Source organism: Mastacembelus armatus, chromosome 6 (assembly GCF_900324485.2).
Source record: "Mastacembelus armatus chromosome 6, fMasArm1.2, whole genome shotgun sequence".
NCBI classification, from domain to species: domain Eukaryota; kingdom Metazoa; phylum Chordata; class Actinopteri; order Synbranchiformes; family Mastacembelidae; genus Mastacembelus; species Mastacembelus armatus.
Window position 1 is genome coordinate 18,297,157 of NC_046638.1, and position 17,317 is coordinate 18,314,473.

Below are 17,317 nucleotides of genomic sequence, written 5' to 3' on the forward strand. Positions count from 1 at the left end.
TGCTGTGTTGCTTTCTGGAAGTACAATCTCTCAGTTTTGACAGCCTTCTTTCTCCTTGTTACCATACCATGAGACTTATCCTTTCTGAATGACGTTTTGATGTCGGTACTGTAGATCCTAATGGTATGGATCAGTGAGTCAACGTCTCGTTCACTCCTGACATATGGCTTGATAGAGCATCTCTTTGATAGATGCCACATTTAATATTGACTTGTGCAATGGGCTTGAAATTGGCCTCTAGGTTTGTTTTCCACATTCTCATTGAGTTCTTGATGAAGACTTTTAGAATCCTGTTAAGCATCCCAGGATCCATGTGTGCAGTAGATCCATGCATGATAGGTAATCAGGTCGTCCAAGGTGTACCCCTGCCTTTCACACAAAGACAGCTGGGATAGGCTCCAGCAGATCGCTGTGACCCTGGTTAAGGAATAAGTGGGTATAGATAATGGATGGATGGATGGGTGGATGGAATCTTAATTGTTAGAAAAGAAGAATTTAAAAGGTATTAGTTAGTTATCACAAGTTGCATACATGCAATTATAGATCAGAAAAAAAATATTCACACATTGCTTAAAATGATCCTTTGCGGATGATGGCACTGTCACAAAACCTGTCTGTCATATTGTAACTTAGTCATTTTGTTTCATTAGTTAGTTTTTATGGTTGATCTAAAAAGTTAACTTTCACTTGATCAGCATTTCACAGCAGGAACATTTACTGCTCAGTGTGTGCAGCTTCCTCTAACGGCACCATAAAAACCCAGACTGAGTTTCATTCCAACATCACTTGACATTTATTGCACATATATCTTAACTTGTTTTTCCCCTTTCTCTGACCTAAATTGTCAGCAAATATTTTTTTTTACCTTGAAAAGGTGGAGGAGACCCATTTTCCAATTACAGATCTTGTCTTTAGGTGTTAATTGCTGACTGACCTCTGGAGTTGTTGTGGATGCAGTGTAGGTTTTTTAATAAGCTCTAATCGCAGTGAAACAGAGAGCAGTATTAGAAAAGAGCCAAGCTGCTTTTTAAACCAGCATCCTTTAATAAGGTGTAATCTCATACCAACACAGCAGCCGGCCATGCGCCAAGTCAAAATGCTGTTTTGCAAAACGTGAGCCACTGTGATTCATGCTCTTTATACACTGAAATGACACATCAAACAAAACACAGTTTGTTTTAGTTAGTTTAGGTCAAACAAGTGGAAAAGAGCTGGATCTTATTGATCTTAGAGTTTATCTGAAAACATTTCATCCTTGCAGAACTGAAAACATTTAAGAGAGAACTGACTGTAGAATAATCATGACTGCACCACAACGTATTACCGGTCTTTTCATGTCTGTCCAGATAATTACTCCACCTAAGCTCCATACACTAGTGCAGTCTTTTTTTTTTTTTGATTATTTGATAAGGACTTTGTGCATTTTTTTATTCTAATACTTGTACAATTTCTGTTTTCTGTGTTTCCAGGGAGCCCTCCAGCCACAGGTACTGGCACATTGGTCATCGACTTGGAAGACTTCAATGATAACGCCCCCTATGTGGTTCCATCAGTAGCACGAGTATGTGAAGATGCCCATGATATGAATGTTGCCATAGTTGGGGGGCGGGACAAGGACCTCCCACCCAACGGCGCACCTTTTAAAATAGAACTGGGAAAACAGCCTGGTCTAGACAGAACATGGAAGGTTACCAGGGTAAACTGTGAGTATTTAGTTTCTTTAAAAGATTTGCATGCTCCTGATTTGGGCTTAACAGCTTAACATAATGGAGTTAACTAAATGTCTCACCTATTGAAAAGCATCAGGATTTTTAGCAGTCAAAAAAAAATCTTTGATAGAAGAGGCAGAAATGCCCAATTGTTAACCAACAATAACTTCAAGAGATTGCAGGTTTTAGAGTACTGTGTCAGAGTCACTTTTCTTTTATGCCCTCACTATTTTTCTTTTCACCAAGCGCCTTGAAGGGTTTCTCACAGATTTGCAAGAAAGCACCCTGGAGAATGTATGAATAAAAATATGACTGAAGACATAGGAGGTTTGAGAAGGGTGAGAGAAAGCTGCCAAAGCACAAAAGTAAATTTCATTGCGAGAATGTTAAGGGTCAGTCCATTTGAGCTTTATACGCTGTCACACAGTGTTAAAGTGCAGAGACGACTTCATTCCACATACTCAAATGGATCACATGATCAGGATGAAAATGAGGAGGAAAATGATACAAGGAAGGAAGGAGGCAGGAGGAAAGACAGACAACCAAGACATTGATTTAGGGTTGCGTGAACAACAGTGCTGTCTGTGTGTGTTTGAGTGACAGAGCAGAGCTAAAACCTGCCCAGAGGTATTAGCTGTGACTGACAGTAGGAGAGGGAGACACAGACACTCCTCAATCACCACCGCTGGAAAAGATAGATAGGGCCAGCCGAGAAAGAGCTCCCAGTGAGGTGGACCGGCACTGTTCTCGTCTTAGCTGTGTGTGCATGTACATGTGTGGAACCAGAGGCAGGAGGCAGTGGTACAGTGATGCCTTGACATTACAGTACATCGCTCTTTAAGAATCATGTTTTTGTGTGCCTCCAAATGCAGCAGAACATTTAAATTCTTGTTAAATGAATTATAATAACTTAAAAATAAATGTATAAAAATAAATAAATGAACAATTATAAATAAATGTTCTTTAACACTCATGGATACACTTAAAAGCGTGTTATTATTTTTTATTTTCTTACAAAATCTTAAATTTAACAATTTAAAGTTAAAGGTTGGAATCTAGACTTTCTAGACTTGCTATCCACTATTATCATATAGATAGGTGAAAGATTAAAGAAATAATTTGACATTTTGGAAAACCACCACCCATGTCTGGTGGATAAATATGAGGGTACATGTACTAATTAGCTTAGCTTTGCATAAAGACAGAACAGATAGCTTGGTAAGAAGTAACAAATTCTCTAAAGCTCACTATCTAATACACGTATTTCCCAATTGTTTAATCCCTTTACTAAGCAAAGTATAAAAACAAGGACCAGACCACCCAGTTTCCAGTTTATGCTAAGATAATCTAATTGACATCTAGCTGTGATAACATTCTTTGAAGATCACACTAAAAAGAAGGCAAATGTGTGCAGTATTTTCCAAAATGTCAAACTATTCCCTTAAAAGGAAAACCTGAATAAATAAGTGTAGAAGCATAATGAATACTGATACTTTACATGCATCATATGCTACACTATGGCCTTTGCAGTCAACTGAGTTCAACCCATATGAGCAGCTATAGGACCAAATGATGTTCATCCTGGCAGCAGACTTCCAGACACTTGAAAAGAAAGATCTATGCCAGGGAACTCTGAAGTTGTTCTTAGGGCCTGTGGTGACTCTGAACTGTGGTGACTCTCTATGTTGGTTTTTCCTTTCATACATTCATAAGTTTTATGTCTTTAATATTAAAATGCATGTTGTTGAAATGTAACATGATAAATGCAATTATGTGTCAAGCCACAGTGTGTTTGTTTAAACTTGTAGTAGAGTCTAATGGTAATGAGGGAGCTCTGATAGTACTGCTCTTGTTTCTTGATTTGATGTTGTTTATTGACTCAGTACACAGTACTACACAGTATAGAGTGAAAACATAGTGCTGGACATTGCAGAACAATGACATCCATCAGGAGAATATAAATACATTATAAATCATACCGCACACTGCTCTCTGGCTTATCAAAGAAGAGCCTCTGCATTTATCAAGTGTTTACTGCTCTTTACAGTTGACCTTTTTCATAGTTTTGTGCACACAGTTGAACAATGTAAGTTTTCTATATTCAGTACAAAATTAAAAGTCACTTAACACTGAGTTAACAGCTCTGGCAGACTGGTGAAATATACGGTCTGGATATAGTGACACATTTTAACATGAAGTAAACTGGCTCCACTATACAGTTGCTCTTGTGTCTCTCAAGGAATTATAAAATATGATGCAACAAAATGTAACAATCTTGCATAACCTAAGTGGCGCCAGTTTGTGCTGCTTCAGTTGTCATGGGTGGCTTGGCAACCACTTTCGTGAGGCATATGATTTTAGTGTTGCTTTGCAAAGTAGGCAGCTGTTACAGCAGGATAGAAGAGCAGTACATACATGATAGGGGATTACTGTCCATCCACTCCATTAAACCTTCCTCTTCTTCTCTGTGTCCCTCCACAGCCACACACTCTCAAATCATGCTTTTGCATAGTCTGAAGAAAGCCAACTATCAGCTCCCATTGCTCATCACTGACTCTGGGGTACCCCCTTTGTCTAACAACACGGAGGTCAAAGTTCAGGTGTGCGTCTGCAAGAAGAACAGGATGCACTGCAGCTCTGCCCACTCCCACCGTGCCAGCCTTCTTGGGCTGCTTGCAACATTCCTGCTCACCCTACTCCGTAAGTACCATCACAGCCACCACAGTGTGCCATTAGGTAAAATATCACTACAAAACACTGACAAATAATAAGAATAATTAGGATACTTTTTCATACTACTAAAACATTGTTTGGTGGGTATATAGTCCCATCTGTGTTTATGTCCGTGTGTCTGTGTGCACAGGTACTGACACACTATTTACATTCATGCGTATGACAAATGTGCATTCACTAAGGCAAACTGTGTCTTTTGTTTTCAATATTTCTATATATTTCCACCACCACTACAGCACTCCCCAGGAAGTCAAAATTGTATTTACTCTGAAACTCTCATTCAAGCCATTAGCAACAGGATGAATAATTCAGTCTCTTCCATTCACAACACAAACATAATGGAGGACGTCCAACTGCTAGTTTAGTGAGAAGAAAAACAATTTGCAACCAGATCCAGGTCTCCTGTCTGGGCCTGTTCTTGGTCGTTTATAGTTGGGCTCTTGTGTTTGAAATGAAGATGATCAGAAAAATCACAGCCATGTCTCCCATTCTTTCTTTAGCTCTCTGTTCTATTTTTCTTGTCTTGTTCTATTGATCCTCTCATCTTGTTGATCACTGCCGTTTTCATATTTTGCCCACTTCCTGTCTGTCATCCCTCAGCCCTCTCTTTATCACTTCCTTCGCTCTTCTTTCTTTCTGTTTACCTGTCATCTGCACTCTCCTCATAAACCTCTGCCTTCAGACATAACCTCTGCCTCTCATCTTCTCATTTGCTCTGTCTGTAAATCACACCATCTAGCATGACCTATCAATCTTCCTTTAGGATATGGATCAATCTGTTGATTTTCTCCAAACATTCATAGCAGATGACTGTGCAGCATATGGGAGGACTTTGTTTAAAGCTGCATATTTAAGAATTCATCATCTTGTTTTTTAATGTGGCAGTTGGAGCACTTAGTTACCTGCAACTTCTGTTAAAACTCAGGACACAAAGTATTGAATCAAACTGACAACGCGAACCAAGCTGCAGCATTAGAAGACCGCACTCCACCGCTGATAGACCATTAGTTGCGGTTTTGAAGCAATCACGGTAATCGTGAACGTAAGCTGATGCTGTGTCAGCATTTGTGGGCAAGCAGCCACCCCGTGGAAAGTTTTATGGCAGCGATCCTGTGATCATCTCCGCTGGAAGAGTCAGTTAGCTTTTCATGCTCTTCTTTTAAAAATATTTTGTTATGTGCAGTTGCCATGGCAGCAGCCACAATATCTGAATTAGAAAGCATGATTTTTGGTAGACATGGCGAGATGACATTAGGAGAATCTTCTCTCCAGATGTCCTTTTACTCTAAACGACAGTAGCATTCATTACATTTTTGTTAGCAGTACAGTGATAGACAGTAGCATTCATTAACTAAATAGCTGCTCCAGATGACAGATTTGTGGTGTTCTGCCTGTGTACATGACGTAGCTCTGAGTGGTGTTACCCTGGAGCCAGAGGTTGGAGATTACAGAAAGAGGAAACAAGGATTGTGTGTGCATGTGTGCGTGTGCGTGTGTGTGTGTGTGCCTGTGTGTGTGTGTGTGTTTATTGGGAATACAGTTTTAGAGCCGGGCAACAGAGGTTCCACCAATTGAAACACAGAACATCACCTCAAACATACACATGTGCACACACACACACACACACACACACACACACACACACGCACACACACACACACACACACACACACACACGCACACACACACACACACACACAAACACACACACGCGTGTGCCAAGGGAGATGGCTCCTGCTCAAGCTCATCACAGAGACCTGTGCTGGGGGATAGATAGAGGGGACTGATCACTGCAGTGTATAGTCAGATAGTCTGACAGAGAGGCACAGAGGATCTGGTTTCAATTCCCTTATCTCCATACTGAACTCTGACCTTGCAGGAGAGAGATGAGGGGAAGAAAAATAAAAAGAGCCAGAGGGGAAGAATGGGAAATAGAGGCAAAAGTAAAGGTGTAGAGATTAAACTCTTCTGTTTTGTTCTGTATTGGCCCACCAGGCTCCTCGTGTACAGTGTGCATGGCCACGTGGCATTAAACAGTAGCTTTCTTTATTTCTCTGGCTACATTTTCATTCAACAAAATTAAACAAACCTTTTGTTTACTGACAAAAAAATACTGTGCAGAATGTTTACCATCAGTGCATTTAATTTGTTTTCCCAGTAGGAAACTTACAGCAGTAGATTATTAAAGTATCACAGTATTTGTTCAATGCTGAGAAATTCTACACTGACTTCAGGAATGAGCATAAGCATGCAACACTGGGCTTGGAAGAGCCAATCATACAAACGGCCATTCTTAATGTCGCACATTTGAGTGATTTAGAAGACTTTAAGAAAAGAATGTAAAAGAATTACACTGAACACTTTTCTTATACTGAATAAAATTTACGAGCTTTCAGATTTAGATTTGCATTGCCATACTGCAGCTACATTTTAAGACCTTTTAGGAAAATTCTCTCTCTCAGCGTCTGCATGCCAAGGAGAACATCCACCATTGTGCCCAACATTGTAACATCAGCTACCATAGGCTGTAATCTCTCTCTTATCATTTATCTCCATAATGGTCACATCCACTTGACAAGCTCCCATATGAGTTATTGATCTCTTTTCTTATGAATGTTTTTTTTAATATATTTTTTTTAATCTAACTTCATGTCACTGTACAGCCCTGCTCTCTGGAAGGCTGTCTGGCTGTCTGGAAGCTCTAATATTTATACTAAGAAGAATTAACAATTTTTGGTTGTCGTGGTAATGTAACACGCTTTTCTGACATTCTCTAGGTTTTCAACTGCGCAGCAGTTAAAATGGTGACGCTTCAGGCACATTTTTTGATATTTGATATGTGATATTGGGCTCCATACATAAAAGATGACTTCATTTTACTTGACTATCAGGGCAATCAGTGAATAAAGCTGTTGCCTTGAATGGAAATCAAACAAATGCTGTTACATCCAAACATCCAGCTCAGTCTGAAATGATCAATCCTGAGCTGGGTGAAAGAACTGGAATCTGACAATAATTTGGAAAATCTTCAGCATACAGATTTGTATGGATCACAGCACAGGAATACCTCATCTGCAGGGAAAAGTTGCCGCACATGGCATGGCAGCCAAGTAAGCTCAAACCATGACAAAAATCAGCATGAACGGGTACCATAGTTTAAAAAAATCTGGAAAGTAATAATCTAAACAACATCTGGGACTTTATGCAAACACCTGTCTCCAGCATCCACGTGATTTGTGTAAGGATGTCACACTTCCTGAACTGAAAAAAAAACAATAAATTGCCATTGAACTTATTCCAAAGCATAATTGCATTTTCTTTCCAAGACAATGATGTTGCCCAAACCAAATTAGTAGTATACAGTATAACATATGAGACAGGATTGTTTTTTGTCTCTGTGACTTAGAGTTACATAAGACAACACATAAACTTCAAGTAGTTCTTTTTTGTGTCCTTTGTGTAAGCACTAAAACCTCTAGAGTGCTTATAATCTACAATCTCTGCAAATCTCAAAGAGGATAGAATACGACTATAACAAGAAACAGCTATCTTAAACACTTCTCCCCTTAAAAATATCTGTCTATTTTTTAATCAAGCACTACATTAAGACTCATCATTCCATCCATCATCACCAACCTTTGCCAAACCTTTTCCAACAACTCCATCAGCAGTGCTCAGCTTACCAAAAGCATTGCCACATCCTCACTGGTTTTCTGTCCTAGCTCTCAAACGCATATCACTACACTGGGGTTACTTCTCAGACCTTTAAATCATGTACCTGCTAGATTGAGAGAGAGAGGGAGGGTGATTGTGCAGCTGTGTGTGTGCAGAGTGCCAACATATACTGTGTCTTCTAATGCTTATGAGACCTTTTGTTTGCTGTTGCAGGATAGGCAGCTAAAGCCCAGGGCTTTGCAGGGGCCTACTTTCACTCCTCTGCATTGTAAGCCTTTCTTTTGTGATCACTGTACCTTAGAAACTCACATGCACCCCCCCTCCCAAACACACACTCGAACACAGATTAGGATACAGCAGGGGATAACTACGGTATTAAACTACAGCCCCGTAGACAGAAATGTTTGAAGATATATAAAGTCAAACATACTAGATGGGTGTTAAATGGTATTGTGAAAGCATCCATTGTTCATCTGAGATAACATTTCCTAATTGGGCAAACTAAGTGCAGTCAAGACACAAGAGTGATTCCTAATGTTAGAAGTAGTTACAAAGAGGAATGCTCTGCTCTAGCTGGTAACAAAACTCACAGGTGGAAAACCAACACAGATGACCACAGTGCCCTCTATCAGTGCACATTAGAACTGATTTGCTGAGTACAGTACATGCGCTGTCTCTCCCCTTATCTCTGTCCTCAGCAGCCTCGCTGCTGCTCAAAATGAAATTCTGTTGATTATGTGTGGCTGGAGGCAATAAGTTGGCCAAGTATGTAATAATGTATGTATATTTTACACATACACATTGAGGTGGCATGGGCATCATTGAACTTTGGAGATTGTTGCTGCCCACAGTGGCTCATGAGGGATGTGAAATACGGTGATAAAATGAAAAATCTCTGAGGGAGCAGATGATGCTCAGACCAGTATTTCACACTGCCCCAATTCCACCTGCTTGTGTGAAATTTTGGAATTTTAGGCGCACAAGCTCAAACTGCATACAAAAATCTTCTCCATGCAGGATTACAGGTTTCAGCTGCAGATTTGTTTGCAGTTGTAAAGCACTGCGGAGAATTGTTTCTCCCTGCTTCCCTCTGTTTTTTCTTTCTTTTTTATTGTGTTTTCAGCAAGAGTAATAATGTAATTGCAAGAATAAAGAAAAAAGAGCAGGAGCAAGGACAGCGCAGAGCAAAAGTAAAGCATTTTCCATTTAATGCAGGAAACAACTCCAAGCCCAGATGCCGCTAATTTACCTCCACCCTCCCGGGGTTCTAGGCCACACTATTCTCCTCTCTGATCCCTCGCTTCACTCTGGCAGCTACTTTTGCTCTTCCTCCTCCAGCTCTACACTAATCCCCTCACAGCTCGAGAGACAGGATGTTTAAGGGCTTATTTACTTTTGTAAAAATGTGACTTTTTCACAGCATAATTTGAAGAGACTTCATGCCAGAGTAATGTGTATGGTGGAAGAAATGCCTTTGATCTGATTCACAAATGTAGAATTTAATTGTGAATGTATAATTTAAACACCATTACCTCATGCTTTATATGTAAAACTGTACTTGTTATCTTGAGAAGCTAAAATCTTGTCATATTTGCTCAAACGATATAAGATTTATTTGTTGATCATTAGCAAGTGAAGCTTTTAAGGCATCATAAAATGTTTATGAATATAAAGTTGTTGCACCAGACTGCACTCATGTAATACTCATGTATTATGAATGATTTGTTACTCCATTTGTTGGTACAGCTGTTAGCAGACTTATATATATATGTATATATATATATATATATAGATATAGATATATATATATATATCTATATATATACATATACGTATTTGAGCTTATCAAAAATAAGTCTAGAAAAATGTATATTCTATTGGTTACCTGAAGATTGAGATAACATTGATATTACCCAACCAAGTATCTGAATTCGAGATATGCTCTGGTGATACTATAAATAAATACCAGTCCTTTTAACCCTTATCTTCAGTAAACTGCTGATATGTAGACTTGTCAAATACAGGCGTAAATAATAACTATCATTAGGCTGTTGTAACATTTGTATGTTCCTGTTCTGTGGCCTTTGTGTTATGAGCATTCAAATGTACAACTATAGGGAAACCAATAAAAGTCTGAACAGTTTACTTGTATAACAGAGCTCAGCAAGACAAAAGCAGGTGGGAATAAACAAGAGGTGAAGTGAGTGATCAGGTAGACAGTGAAAACCAGGCAAAAGACAAGCGTAAAAAGTAGAAGATCAAAACAGGCAGCCAAAAACAGGAAGGTAATGCTGAAAAGCTATGGATAGGATGTCACAATAGGCAATCTGACAGAGTGCAGGTGAAAATAGGCCGGTATGAACACTAGGAAGTAAAGTGGGACTGAAAAACAAGTGAGCATGTGGGTGAGGAAAAGAATTAGATGGCAGGAAGGCTGGTGTTTCTGCAGGCAGGTGGATGTAGAACAGTCTGAAGGGTCTTAGTCAAACTGACACAGGCAGGAAGAAATGAATGAATGAATTTGAACACAAATGAAATTGAGCCATCATCATTGTGCTTTTTAGGCTTTCACATGTCAGAACATTCACTGTGAAAACATTCTTTTAAACTCTTTTCATTTTTGGCCCACAGTTCAGTTCATTTTGGTGATTTTATGATAACTGTTGCAAATGTTAAATTTACAGTGCTTAAAATTTCACTCTTGGTCGATTTGGTGATGCCAATGAATACTGGTAGTCACAGGAAGTGCAATTTAGTACTACAAGTGCTGCTATTCTGTGGGTTGTAAATGTAGCTCAAGCAGGTGCTTTGTCAGAAATAACCCAGAGAGGAAACTGTTGCTGTTTCAGTGCAACCAAATCAACTTGTTTTCTCCCACATGCAATGAGCAACAAAAATCTGATTTCATGCTGCACTTCTGTGAAGGCAATTTGGATCCCAGGTGGGACTGACAGAGTTGCAACACCATCGATGAAAATAATTATACAGAGAGGAAATTGCACAGAAATAAATACTAAATGATTATTAAAAATGTTCTCATAAGAAGTATCAAAACCTGTGTTAATTTAATGAAAATAGTAAAGATTGGACTTGAAATTAAATGATTTTTCAATATATGTCTGTACAATACACAGTAAGTGTAGTGAAAATGTGCAATTTATTAACAATCTGTGATCCAGAAAAAAAACTGATTGAAGCATTCCAAGAAAGTAAGTGAAAGTTAAATCCAAGTAGTTTATTTTAAGAGAAACACATATCAGTAATGTTCTGTGTATAAACCCTACAGTAAAAATAAAAGTCTGTTTTCGTTTGATTTAGCTGATTTTCATCCTCTGGTGACAGCATATGTACAGTAGACGCTGTAGAGTAAAAATCAGATATGTAATAACATATAGTATTTTAACTCCAATCATCACAAATCACCTATTCACATACAGATTGTCTCATTTCTCATTAAACTCTGGGTTAGCCAGGTTTATCAACTTTCATTAGAGTCAGTGGAACCCTGACAGACTTTCTGTCTTCCTAGTGGCTCTTCTTCATGCTGCTGTTTTTGTCTAGCAGCCGTGACATACCTGGGCTAATCAGCTGTCACCCTCTCCTCTCAGCAATTAGAAAGGCTGGAAAATGGTTACTGTTCCCTCCTGTGTCCTGTTTGATTCTGTCTCCCCTCACGCAGCTTGTTAAATTTACATTTTACGCATTAAGCTGGCGCTTTTACCCAGGGAGACGTACAATAAGTGGAGACGTTTGATAAGTCAACACTAGTGAGTCGCTGTAATATTCCATTAGGTCATTCATATGCACGGCGAAAGAAGTTTCAAAAGAGTCAAAATGTGTTCCTTGTCTTGCGTTGTGAAATGGAAACAGGTTTATTTTCTACACATGTAGCTGATTTCCATGTAGTGCTTATACTGTTTGTATTATATGATACCTTTTTCAAGCAGTATGTTGATGTAAGAGCATTATGCTGCTTGTGAGAAATGCTACACTCATACCATACATTTACAAATATGCATCTGCATGTGCATACATGCTTTAGAAGTTTATGAAGATCAACAATAGATATATGTATAAAGAAAAGGTCTAATGTAGCAGGAGTTATTCTAAAACTTCACCATTTTTATGCTATGCTGTTATTAATTCTGCCAGCACTACAATAAAGTGAGCCATTCACAACAGAGTCAGCTATAGTGATTATGTTCTGCTCATCCCTCTTTCTGACTCCTTCTTCTTCCTACCTAATTCTCTCTTTCATCTGTTCCTGACCTATGAGTTCATAGACAGTGTCTGCACAGGAGCTGAGGTGAATTGATTCAGCAATGTATTTTCATGTCAAGGCCTTGACTTGGTAGCCAGAGGGCAAGAATTGCCTCTTTTGTATCCAGTTCTTCATGTGAGGTGAAACAGGGGCTGCCAAAGTCTCATTAGATTTGCAAAAACCAATATCAGAATCTCAATTGCCTCCAAGTGTTTCTCAACTTTTATTTCCTTTTTTAAGGAACACTTAGGCCTCACTATTATGAAATGGGGAGCATTGGAAGAAAAACAAAAGAGAAGGAAAAATCAATCAGCCCACCTCATTCCATACCCTCCACCATATTAGATATTCGCCCCCCATTCAGGCACGCTTCGATCGCTTCAGAATTTTTTGAAGTGTACAGTCCAATTCATTTCAAAATGTCTGGGAAAATTATAGTTCACATTCCTCAAAACCACTACCTAATCTCACAGACAGAGAGACAGAGAGAGAGAAAGAGGGAGAGAGAGGCGGGGATGGAGGAGGATAAAGATAGAAAAAAAAGACTAAAAGAAAAATTGGCATGTCAACAGTCAAATCACATGATGAGTTTGTTTGACTTATACTGGCTGCCAACTTATTAAACAAAGCACACACAAGAGCTGTGACCACTACAGAAAGCTATATCTCAACCCCCTCATGTGCACACAATAGAAACACAGAAAACACAATGCAACAGTAAATGCTTTAGAAACAAACACTACAGTATCTGTGACAAATTGCCACCTCCAAATGAATTGTTTTACACCACATTTTGCTGCTCGTATGTTTCTAGATTAGCAGTCAAATGCCAGGCTTAAAGTGAAGCCTGTTAAGTAAGGCAGAATACATATGGTACACCTGATCCTGTTCTTCACAGCAACCACTGAGGTGATGTACTTACCGTGTACTTAAATGCAATGATGTGATCATGTAGAACAGTAGTGAAGCTGTGTGAAGTGTCACTTTATTTTCTAGTTTTATCGAGGTTACTAAAATTGCACTGCCATTGTAAACTGTGGTACTGAAACACAGCTCTAAAAAGTAGCCTATATTTGAGCTCATTAATCTGTTATATATACAATATGTCTTGGATTAGGCTGAATCACCTGTGCATGCATACATCATAGACTATTCCTGAAGTATCTACAGCAGTATATGTTCTATTGCATCCTTTAATATTGACTCTAAACAGATTGTGGGCTATTAGAGAACGATCATTAGTGTTGTCAATTAGCAACATATTAGAGAATTTACAAAGAATTCCAGCTGTTCACTAAACCTGCTACAGTACATATAATACATATAAAAACATGAAGAACCTGTTAGAAACAAATGTAGTCAACATTAGTAACTCAAAAAACAGTAGAAGTGTCTGTTGCATTGAAGTCACTGAACAATTAGCTTCTAATAACGCTAATAAGTAAAGAATATAGCACGGTGTCACAGCAGTCTATGCACATTACAGAGAAGAACCTGGAAATCCATTCTTTGTTTGGATTTCTTATGAAATGTCAAACAAAAAGCGGATTGTGGTGTGCCATGGAAAATGAAAGCTCTGATTTTTTTGTGATAAAATAATGAAAAAATCTAATCCCTTTTATTTAAGTAATGCTTAATATAAAATACAGAGAGGATAATTTGTGCACTGCATTTGACAAAGGAGCAAAAGGTCTCAACACTGACTGCTTGACCTTGATTTACCAATTGCTCTCCAGAGTGCACTCAAAAGGTGCAGTAAATGTCATGAAATGCTCATATCCACAGTGAAGTACAATATAAATGTAGTTAACAGTTTGGTAGGAACTGGACCTAACAGTTTAATCATTTACATATTTTTCAATTTTGCTTGACTGCTCAATTTATGTTGTCCTTATGTAGAGTTTAAAGACCCTGCAGAAGCCCAGAGCAGTCTATCTAATCCAGTCATATCAGATAACAGATTGAAAAAAAGGTGACAGCAAAAGAAAAGGAGGGGAGAAAACGAGCAAAATGGCGAGCAGAAGTAAGGAGGGTTTCTGTTGAATGCTCAGCCATCTCCAAACATGCCAGAAATAGGGGGCAGACTAAGAGGAGATGGCTGGCAGGGAGGCAATCAATAAACTCTCACATTTCATATTGCAGTGTGTGTGTGTGTGTGTGTCTGTCTGTCTGTCTGTCTGTCTGTCTGTTGTGTGTATTGATGTGGCTCAGTGTGTTTGTATCATATTCTGAACCAATTTGTTGTAATTCTATCAGACTGAGGAGACAAACTGTCACATTAGCAGAGCACATACCCTTAGACATTTTTTTTCTTTTTAGACTCATTGAAACCTCTGTGTCACTAGAGAAAACAGCATCAGTCCAAATAAACAGAAAGATCATGGTGCGTAGATTCTCCTGCCAGGCTTAGTTGCTGATCATGTCACGATAAGCCACTGTCTTCCATTTACTGAACTTTTATTCTGAAGTGTTTCCTGTGTTCTGTTCCTTCCTTAAGTGTCCTTATGCTCTTATTGTTAGAGTCTCATGAGTTATTTCTGTGTCTACTCAGCCTTGTTGTGTTTCATATGTATACCTGTTTTGTTTTCAGTTGCTGGTTCATTGTGTTGAGTGTTTTACATTACGTTGAGAGTTTGTTGGTTTTTGTATTTATTGCCTGCCTTGTGTTCCCTATCTGTGGATACCTGGTTCTTGGATCATTTTGGACTCTATTTGTTTCTGTTGGACTTTGCACCTCTCCTGTGTTTTGGACTCCTTGCCTGTTATGTGTGGTTAGTGTTCGTGTTTCAGTTGCCCTTGTGTGTTTAGTCTTCAGTGCCTGTGCCTGCCCGTTGTTGTTAATGAAATCACCTTTCTGCACAGTCCTGTGCTGCCTCTGCTTGTCCTTCGGCTGCATGTTGCTCCTAAACCTAACCCTAATCCTGACAACACCTGGCCATATGTTGTGCTTCAGATCTGTCTTCAGAATTTCAAACCAAACTCATTATGAAGTCAAATTAAAGTATGCTACGAGTACAGTCAGTACAGTTGATTAATCTTCACTGTAGGAGCTCCAGAAAGTGTCTCTTGATAGTATGATAAATTAAAAGCATGGTGCACTTCTCTGGGCTCTCACTTTGGAGAGAGCTGTTTGTGTTCAGTCGTATCGATCGAACACGCTGACACGGTTTCAGGGTGGACTTTTTGAATTAAAGCCAAGAACTTCATTGCTACTGCCTAAAGTGAACAATTATAACTTCACTGTTCTCTCCTTACTGAATCTTTAATTATGCGATACCATCACCTTTGTGATTGAGTGTAATTGATCTGGTTCAGTGATGACTTTGACTTCACAGTATCTTTTCTCCTTTCTTTCCCACACATTCCTCCTCTCCTCTTTTCCCTTTCCTCACTCCCTATCCACCTCCCCTTTCATCTGCTCCTCTCCCACTAGGCCTGTAAATTCTGCTGAAACCTCCCGTAGTCCTTTTTGCAACACCGAAAAGCAACGACTTATCTCCCCCACGCAACCCAGGCTTAGGAGAAAAGAAGGAAAAGATGAAAAAGAAGAAGCGAGAAGAATTATTTTCACCATGGAAAAATCAAACAGGAAAATACACACTTTCCCCAGCCGCACCACTGCTGTGTACCACCACTCGCTGTTTTTTCTAACTTATACTCTTGTTTTTTCTAACTTATACTCTTGCCACTCTCATCTTCTTCACTCTTTACTTTCATTGCCGTCCTTCCCTTCTTTAATCTTCTCTCATCTCATCTCCACATATATTCCTGACTTGATTTGACTCCCTTTGACTTTTATCTCCCCCTTCTGCACTGCTTCCCTCACTGATTATTCCATTTCCTTTTTTTTTTTTTTTTTTTTTTTTCTTACAGTTTTTATTGCATTCTATTTTGGCACTGTCTATTTTGGCATTTCAACAACATCACACAGGCAGACAAGCATTGGATGTTATCAGTGTCATTGGCAAAATGCCACATCCATAGCAGATACTTGAAAACATAAATATATTGATAATATAACAAAACAAAAGCTATAAATTGTTTCATATTGGACCTAACCTATACAGCTCTGTTCACGGTTCATCTGAAACCTCTCGCTCCATCCCCACCTTTCTTTTTCTCCTCCTTCCCTCTTTTTCCACTCATACCTACCTCTAATGCCCTGTTTACCTTTTCCCTCTGCTCCAACTTTTCTTTGCGCCATGCTGCCCATGTGTAGACATCATCCCTTTCACTCTGCCTCTTCTTCCCTGACTCCCCGTCATTCTGTCAAGTTCTCAATTTTTGGTGGGCCACTACTGTCCTGGACAGGCATTGACTTTTTGATGTGTATCTTTCTTTTCTTGTCACAGACTGTGTTTGATCTTGTTTCCCTCTTTAAGTGGAGCGAAAAAGCCTGTTTTCTTTGTCTGCAGTGATCGTGGTCGTTTAGGAAAAGGTGGTAGCCATAAGCCTTCAAAGTCAGAAACTCCCAGTTTGCTTCTGTTTTTATTGCATTAGTTGTCATGGAGTGGAAAACAGTATATCTTTATAGTAATGGTGTAAACCTTTTAAAAAAAAAAAGTACTATTATATAAATATTTTATTTTTTACCATTGTATAAATATACAGTATTGATTAACTTATGTACTTTGATTGCAAGTTATTTGGTCACCCACACAGTGAGTAAATCAAAGAGAAGAAACAATTTTTTTCTGTGAACTTTAGCCACTGTTTCTAAGGATATTGATGTGGTGACTATTATTATTATTGTAATATCTTTTTTTGTTTATTTGTTTTGTTAGATTTTTTTCATTTACTTTTAAATCTCATTAATTGCAGATTCAGGAGTCTCGTTTTGATGACTGCCATGTGTTTAGATTCGAGTCTGTCTCCTGTGATTTCTGCCCTCTCCTGTTCTCTCTGCATCTGTCATTACAAGTCACAAGAAGATGTGTAT

General features: G+C 38.8%; 1 protein-coding gene across 2 annotated transcripts in view; it reads left to right on the top strand.

Moving 5' to 3' along the window:
* The window catches only part of cdh13 (cadherin 13, H-cadherin (heart)), a 365,066-nt gene that overhangs the window by 277,594 nt on the left and 70,155 nt on the right, over window positions 1-17,317 (top strand). Inside the window, exons 13-15 of one of the 2 annotated variants that reach the window (XM_026310826.1) lie at window positions 1,470-1,703; window positions 4,191-4,409; window positions 15,812-15,853. In XM_026310826.1, coding sequence (XP_026166611.1) covers window positions 1,470-1,703; window positions 4,191-4,409; window positions 15,812-15,819 — 461 coding nt within the window. In that variant the 3' untranslated portion in view covers window positions 15,820-15,853. Of the gene's footprint in view, window positions 1-1,469; window positions 1,704-4,190; window positions 4,410-15,811; window positions 15,854-17,317 lie in introns of those variants that run through there. The other variant, XM_026310825.1, reaches the window with a different exon arrangement.